Raw genomic sequence first — 8,218 nt, 5'->3', positions numbered from 1 at the left:
TTATTTCTGAAAAACACTTTTCAAGAATAATTTTCAAAATCACTTTTTAAAAAACCTTCTAAAAAACAATGCTAAACTAACCTTTTTTTTTATAAAAACTCTAATAATTCAGATTAATAGGCTATCAAATTAATTAAACTATCAATTTCTAATCTAATCAATTTATGTAATTTAATTAAATAAATTATAAAGGAATTATAAAAAATAATAATCGATTCAACCTGTTCATACCCATTCATAAATCATTCTGTTCAACCCTTATTCCAAATTATAGCCGGATCAGTCCGATGTTCTAAAAAGAGTGCCCTAACCTCGAAGCACTCGGGGAGACGTTAATATTGAACCACACAAACTCTATTTCAAACTATAATACTGAAACATAACTCAAATCCACCGCAAGAATGATATAAATACAATCTCAACTCAAAATGCCATGAAAAAAGTAAGAACAAATACCCTAAGCCAATTCTCAACACGAGATTTAAAAACCAGTTTTCTGGCATTCATTCTACAAAATAAAAGTTCCATGCTAAAAAACAACAAAATTAAGCAAATTCTAGCTTCCTTTTCTGTATGTATAGAACAGTGAGAATACAATTCAATGGTGCCTATCTCTACCTGGCTCCAATGCTTCTTTAGGTCAGATGAGCACAAAATTGTGGGAAAGACTAAAACAGGTTGATCTTCTAGAATGGCTAATGCAATCGTATCAAAGATAATTAAGTTGCTTTCTGACGAACAAACCGCTGTAAACTTTTCGGCATTTCAATTTCCGGATTGGTTTTCTGCTTCTTTCTAGACGTTTCATGTTCCTGTATTTGTTGTTCCAAGAGTGGTTTCTTGGCTCTTTCAATCATCTCTTGTCTCTTCTTTGCTCTCTTACTCGGCTTGTTCCTTCCCTTTGTTTTCTTTTTAAAGTCGGTATCCTTTGCAGTTTCAATGGCAGCATCCATTTCAGCTTCTATCTCCTTCTTTGTTGGCTTCTCTTTCTTTTGTGGTGCTCTCACTGTACCAACCTTGGTTGGATCCAACATTACTGTTTCGGGTGGAAGCTTGTCAAGCAGAGAGTGCACTTCCTTCTCTCGCCTCTGTTTAGATGTTTCGAATGGGTTTGCCACCCAAGAATCAAAGTTGGGTTCCCCAGATCCTGGAATAAGAATACTAGACCAACCCATGGAGTGTCCTATCCCCAAAACATCTTCATATGGTCGAAACAAAACTTTCCCTACCTGGTAACCTTTAGCCATAGAATGAGTCATATAACTATTATAATTCTGAGATCCAGAAAAATCAGCTAAAACTTTTATAAATGATCCAGTTCCGGCAGCAAGCAAGCCTTTCTGACTGAAATTCAAGGTCTTTGCGTGACCTAGCATTGTTTGAATAACCTCAAACTTCCTCAAGTCCCAAATCTTGATTTTATTTTCTTTCCCAGATGTAGCCATGAGATGGCCATTTGGATGGAACGCCAGTGATGAGACAGGTCCAGGATGGCATAGCATCTTTACAAGTGGGACAGAACTGGTGGGCTTCCACATGGTTACTGTACCACTAGAATGACCCAATGCAACAACTCCGTTAAATGGATTGACCTGCATAACATCAGTGCGGCCTAAACCAGTCCGGAAATTGCCTACCATCTCACCCATTGTAACATCCTGATAATGAAGCTGCCCAAATTTGTTTATTGATGCCAAGAGGAAGTGGTTTTTCAGAAACTGGAGTCTTAGTACTGCACCGTGTTCCTGAAAAAAATCTTTGAACTCAGTTTGCTTAATGCATCAACAGTAAACTTCACAACCAAGAAAGAATGAATTGCTAACAATGAATTCAAACCCCGAAGAAGTAAACTATGCTAATAGCTAAAGGATTGTGGTAGCTTATTCAAAGAATCATGATCTGATTTAATGAGCCCATGAATTATCTAAACTGCAGAATAAACAGCTAGGCCCAATAATTATCTAAACCGCAGAATAAACAGTAGCCTCATACTTCATAAGCTTGGGCATGCAACAGAGAAACAGAAAAGGATAAAATGGGCTAAAGAGAAGAAATTTTTATGTTTCTAGGAGAACAGTGTAAGCTATAGGGTAAAGGGAGCTGGAACAACAAGTTCAAGTATAATGCAAACCTCACCAAAGCTTTTAATCTTCTTACAGTGTAAAAAAGAAAAATATAAAAAAATAGAGGAAATAGAGTAGCAATTTAACTAGTTTCTAGAAGATTATACATGACTTAATACCATGCACATAGCAGCTAATTAAGTAGCACTGTTCATAGAAAGGTACACGGACCTTTAAACAATGGAGCTCAGTTCCATCACGATTATAAATATAAGGGTACCTGCAATAATAAGCACCTTAGCTGCATTACTCCAATAAAGCTCTGAAGGGCTCTCATTAGCAGCATATATTTTTCATACTGATGACATAATAATAGAAATCTGACAACATTAATAGATGGAACATAAATTTTAAAAGGTGTAACTGATGAAGATAAATGATTTGCTTCCATAAGACAGTGTTACATCCAACAGACAGCAGGCCCATGTCCAGGCACATGCACCACTAATCATAGAGATCATGAGATGCACACTCGGTGCAGATGCAAACACAAGGTTTGTTCTTTGTTGTTTGTGACAAAATGAAAATTTCACTGCAAATACGAGAAGGCTTACTTTTTCTGAGCAACAGCAAAAAAGAGTTCATTATGCAAGTACACTACATCCCGTACTGTTTCTTTAACCTGAACAAAAAGAACAAGCAATTATATGTAAATCAAATTAATGCTTTAGTGATGGACAGAAAAATATTACCACTTCTGTCAAATCCATGCCATACAATTAATTTTTGAGTAAGAGATCAACATTAAGCATTAACTATAATCTGAAATACAAGAATAAAGTATAAATTGAAAATAACCATTTCAATTATGATTGATTATATACTCCCACCTAATTATATGATAATGTTTGCTAATAAAATAATATTAGCAATAACATCCCAGGAAAGAATCCTGCAGCAGTAAATCAAGTTTATTGATCACTTATATAACATTGAAAGCATGTGACCAATGTTCTACTTTCCTCCAACTTGCAGAATTCTTGGGATGCTACCTTACTGAGGACTTAGACTAACAAAAAGCAATGACAAGACAGATGCACATTCAAACATGACAAAATTAGCCTCTATCCTATATGTCTATAAAATATTTAATCATGAATGAACAACAAAACCACAGTTATTAATGTTCACTATGACTACTATCTTAGGTCCTCTATAACAAAACTACAGCTGGATATTCAGATTCTCATAACGAGATGATGCCACAGATATAGCATGGCTGCCAAATATAAGAGCAAGAGAATGAACCAATGGACCTTGCAGTAGAAAAGAAGACACTCAGATTCAAATGAACTTATCAGCTGTAGGTTTTAATGAGATTAAGTTCAGTCTAATAAATTTTAGATTCCTACAACAGAGATCTATTTGAAATTTTGATCCATACTATCATTTTCTTAAACTAAATATTGCTAACACAGCCTTATGCAAATGGGTGGAATGAGAAACAAAACATGTATCACATGCATTTGTCTTGTAAAATGAATTGTAAGAAAAGTTGCTCCACACGACACCCATCTTCAAGAACAGACATTAAATTGAAACCACAAAACAACCCCGTATTTTAAACACTACGGTAAAACTCAACACCAAGCTGATTTAGGTCAAAGCATGGGAAAATTTTCTTATAAAAAACATTAAAATTGGGAACTTTCGAAATGCAAAATCAGACAATATCACTAAATGCACAAGAAACAGCATCCCCTTCAACTACAAAATTTGATTTTTGCTGGAGCATTGCATACCTGAATCTCCTTAATTAGGTTTAATGTCTTCATATCAACAATAGCCAGATGGCCCTTACGTCCAGCGGCTGCCATATACCGACCATTTGAGGTGAAATCTAGAGTGTAAGGACCAAGTTCTGCACATGTAGACAGAATCTAAATGAATACATTAAAACCAAATAGAACTTAAATCAAGTTATAATCAACATCTAATTTGCTGACTGATTGCTTATTTTATCTCGTAATCTAGCATATAATCCTTAGTCTAAACCACTAAAACCTTGTCTATAAAACGAATTATGAACATTAGGGAAAGTAGGCACCTGGTAAAACAATATCATACTGGTTCTTTGAGCTTGAGATATCAATCTCACGAGCAATGGATTCTTGTTTGATCCTCCATGTCTTCTCAATACCCTCTGCCTCCAAGTAACCACCCTCACTGGGCAAAAGCCACTAAAAAACCAAAAAAAAGAAGAAGCAAATTTAATATTCAGAAAAACTAAAATACACAACGACAATTAAATTAAGAAATAAAAAAGAACCCATTGCTCAAAAGGGAAGCTCAAACTCACTTTCTCAATCTTGGCAGCAGTTTTCGCAGATTTTCCATACAAATCTTCTCTTACAGCAAGCTGGCCCTTTAGTTTCTTGTCCTTTAATCCCTGCAGAAAATAAACGAAAACAATTGACAAAGAAAAAATTCACAAAAATAAGTAAAATCCTATAAACAAGCACAAACATTGATTACCTCCAAATTTGCAGCTTCTCCTCTAAGATACTTCTTCACTTTTTCGTCCATCTCATCATCGTTATTCTCCTTTTTAGCACCCATTATGAAGAAAAATAATCCCAATGACAACCTGACTGTTGCAGAGTGTCGGTCGGCAGAAGCAGCGGCTGAGGATAGCTGGAAAAGAAGAGGAAGTCGGCAGAGGCAAATATAAGGGTAAGGGTATTTTGTTTAATTTTAAATAGTTATGTGGGTTGGGCTTTTGTAAATGGTTTTGGTATTTGGATACAAGTTTATTATTTATTGGGTTTAGGGTTTAAATTAAAGTTTATATAAAGTAGGTTTAATTCTACTATTGACTTTAGGTCAAAATTTGTCGTGAATTTTAATATTTAAATTCATTTGGTTAAAGTTATAGATTTAATTCCAAGCCTAGCGAACAAAGAAGCGCAGCCCCTCCATCGACCAAGACTCCTGACACGGGGACTCCTTCAATATGCACTTTTATGTAAAGTGGCTTTAGGTGCATGGTCATTGCCTCAGTAGGTCGATCTATGATGACTCGTGCTGAGCTTACTGGTCGTAGGAAGCTTGTGTCCTTTTTATTTTTGAAGATGGTGATCATAGGACTGCCTTTTATCAATGTAACAGGCTCAGTCTGCTTCTCCCGCTGTTTGTTCGAGAACTTGTCGCTCTTCTTCGAGTTTTTTAGGTTCCTTGGACTCTATCCTATAGTTATAGTAGATTAATACACGATCTGTCCTGGTTGTTATGCCTGTACTTTGATGAGCATATTTTCGCCCAATACGATTCAGTCGATACAGAGTCTCTCCAAGCGGTTTTGTCGAGCAGGGCCTCATTCACTTGATTCATTTGACGAATGCCTAATCCTCCCTTTAGGCGTACAGACATCCTCCCAAGCCAGAATCTACTCTCAATTTGCTCATTCTTAATTTCTATACTTTCGAATCGGGTAAACTACATTGCAGGTTACTCAACTATGTTTATATATTTTTTTGGTCATCCAACTTTTAAAACTTTTAAAATAGGCATCCAACTAATTGAGTCTGTTCTTTTTTGCCCTTTTCTGTTAAGTGTCGTTGAGTATTTGACAGAATGGTGAGGTGAAGTCCAAAAATTGATATGATAACAAATTAAAGGGCATATATTTAGCCAATATATTCTACTTTTTTTTACGAATTACAAGAGGATAACATCAATGTAACTAGCGCAACTCAAACCCAAACTACATCTAAAACAGTGAGCATCTTGACCATCAAACCAACCTACGTGGATCAAAATATATGCTTTCTCATATATTTATATATACTATCTCCATGTCTAGAATATATATATATGAAGCTAGTAGTAATAAAAAGTTTGCATTAAAGGATGGTAAGTACTTGCCAATACATGTCTTACTTTATTTATTTAATGTTTATATTATTACATTTCCCATTCTTAGTAGAGATTTTCCTATTATAAACATTTTGATTTTTCTAAAATCCTCAAAAGAGAGAGAAATCACCGAATTTAGAAAAAAAAAAAGAAGAAGAAGTAATAATTTGTTCATATTACATTCCTTTACATAATTGATTTTTTTTAAAACACTGTTTTATTTCACATGTAATATGAAAGGGTCAATCTTCTTTTAAGAGACTTGCTTTTTAAATTCTTCATTGACCCAATTCGTCCCTACAAGGAAAAGCTTGAAAAATTTTTGAAGGAGAAACACAATAATTCTTTGAATATTAAATGTTTAATGTAATAGAATTGTTTTCTTTTATTGATTTTATGGATATGTTAAATATATAATTTTGTATATATATATGTTGTTTAAACAATTATTACTAATTACATATTACTTTCTAGCCAAAATATGTATATATATATTAAGAATTAGGATCAATTTGGGATAATTTGTAATGTTGAAGCTTAACTTTTTTAATTACGTCTAAATTGACATAATATGTAAAAATTAAGGGCTAAATTTGTTATTATACTAATTTTTGGACTTCCACCTCACCCTTCCGTCAAATACTTGACGACACTTGATGGAAATGGGCCAAAAACAACAGACTCGATAAGTTGGGTGACCATTTTGAAAGTTTTAAAAGTTGAGTGATAAAAAAGGACATCTAAGCATAGTTGAGTGAACTATAGTACAGTTTACCCTTTTAAATTTGAAATTTTAATCTTGACAAAAATTACGATCATTAAATTCATTATTTGGCTTTTTTTTAGAGCAATATGTGAAAATAACAAACTAACATGACATTACACATGTAATAATATATTTGTAGTATAAGATTTTGAAAATAACAAAACTTAATGTAACACCCCTAACCCGTCTCCGTCGTCGGATTAGGGTTACAAAGTATTAAGGTACAATTAGAAACAATTAACTTCAATCATATACGTTTAATCAAATTTAATAATGGCATTCAAATATGCATTTTAATTAAAATAAGGATACACTTACGGGCCATAAATCGAGCTTACAAGCCTTAAAAACAATTTGGGAACATTCAGGGGTAATTTTGAAACAGAATAGAATATTTTTGGGAAAATTGAAAAAAAATTCTAAAATAGAGGTCACACGACTGTGTGACATAGCCCAGGCCGTGTGGTTTAAAAAACATGGTCGTGTGGTCGTGTGGTGTGGTCGTGTGCATGTGACAGTCTATGTCCCCGACCCGTGTGCTCCTTAAATAACCCCTAATGCAAGCCATTTCAACACCATTTCTTGCACACCAAACCAAACTATTTTAAAACACTTTCACACATTAAAAACACAATCAAACATACCTAAAATATGCCAAAATCAATCAACCTATATGTCTAACCAATATGCAATCACTTGGCACCACAATTCATATACCAAATCAGTTCAATCTCAATGCTAAAAGACAAACCTTAAACATACATCACACATACTATTTGACCATTTCATTCACATCCCAATTTTACCATAAGTCACCTACTTCAAAAGGGCATGAATAATGACCAAAAACACATATTTACATAGACATTTACAAGCCAAAATCAAGGCCATATATATACAAATAAGCTACGCATAAGCTCAAACCATACTATATTAACAAAATAGTTTAAAAACTCCTATTACATGCCATTTATAACCATCAACATAATAACCAAAATCTACAAAAGTGAGAGATGGATAGTGTATATGTTCTCCAACTAGGTTCTAACCAGTCGAACTTTGTGATGATCTACAGGAAAAGAAAACAACTAGCGTAAGTAAATAGTGCTTAGTAAGCTCGTATAAATCTTAAACGTAAACTTATCAAATAGACTCAATTTATGAAATTCATACATAATTCCTTTGACATGCTTAAGAGATTATCCATTTCCTATTACAACACCAACCTCACAAGTTAGTGAGTTGAATAATGAAACATCAAACATCCATCCATATCAAGGAACATATACTGGGAGCATATCCATATGCATAACCTTCATCACATCTCTAATATGTAACATTCATACCTTCAAAGCTCTTATGTCAACATTTTCCATTCCATCTATTATGATTTCATAACATTTTATATAATTAACTTAATTCGTTTAAGCCTTTATTACCCATTGAACCAAATGAAACAATGTCGGATACACGA

General features: G+C 33.9%; 1 protein-coding gene across 1 annotated transcript; it reads right to left on the bottom strand.

Annotated features, from left to right (window-relative positions):
• Positions 1–338: 338 nt before the first annotated feature.
• LOC107954856 (probable U3 small nucleolar RNA-associated protein 7) lies at positions 339–4,850 on the bottom strand. Its single transcript, XM_016890542.2, has 7 exons — positions 4,599–4,850; positions 4,423–4,512; positions 4,171–4,303; positions 3,866–3,984; positions 2,678–2,745; positions 2,295–2,343; positions 339–1,745 (listed from the first exon to the last, which is right to left on the bottom strand). The coding sequence occupies exons 1-7, from the start codon at positions 4,680–4,682 to the stop codon at positions 720–722; spliced, it is 1,569 nt and encodes a 522-aa protein (XP_016746031.2). The 5' UTR covers positions 4,683–4,850; the 3' UTR covers positions 339–719.
• Positions 4,851–8,218: the final 3,368 nt, after the last annotated feature.

The sequence above is a fragment of the Gossypium hirsutum genome, chromosome D07, assembly GCF_007990345.1.
Source record: "Gossypium hirsutum isolate 1008001.06 chromosome D07, Gossypium_hirsutum_v2.1, whole genome shotgun sequence".
NCBI classification, from domain to species: domain Eukaryota; kingdom Viridiplantae; phylum Streptophyta; class Magnoliopsida; order Malvales; family Malvaceae; genus Gossypium; species Gossypium hirsutum.
This window is presented reverse-complemented; position numbering and strand designations above follow the sequence as displayed.

Coding starts and splice junctions, on each gene's coding strand:
- LOC107954856 (XM_016890542.2), bottom strand. CDS start 4,682: ATGGGTGCTAAAAAGGAGAATAACGATGATGAGATGGACGAAAAAGTG. Junction 2,344..2,677: donor TTTGCTGTTGCTCAGAAAAA/GTAAGCCTTCTC, acceptor TTATTATTGCAG/GTACCCTTATATTTATAATC. Junction 1,746..2,294: donor CTGAGCTCCATTGTTTAAAG/GTCCGTGTACCT, acceptor GATTTTTTTCAG/GAACACGGTGCAGTACTAAG.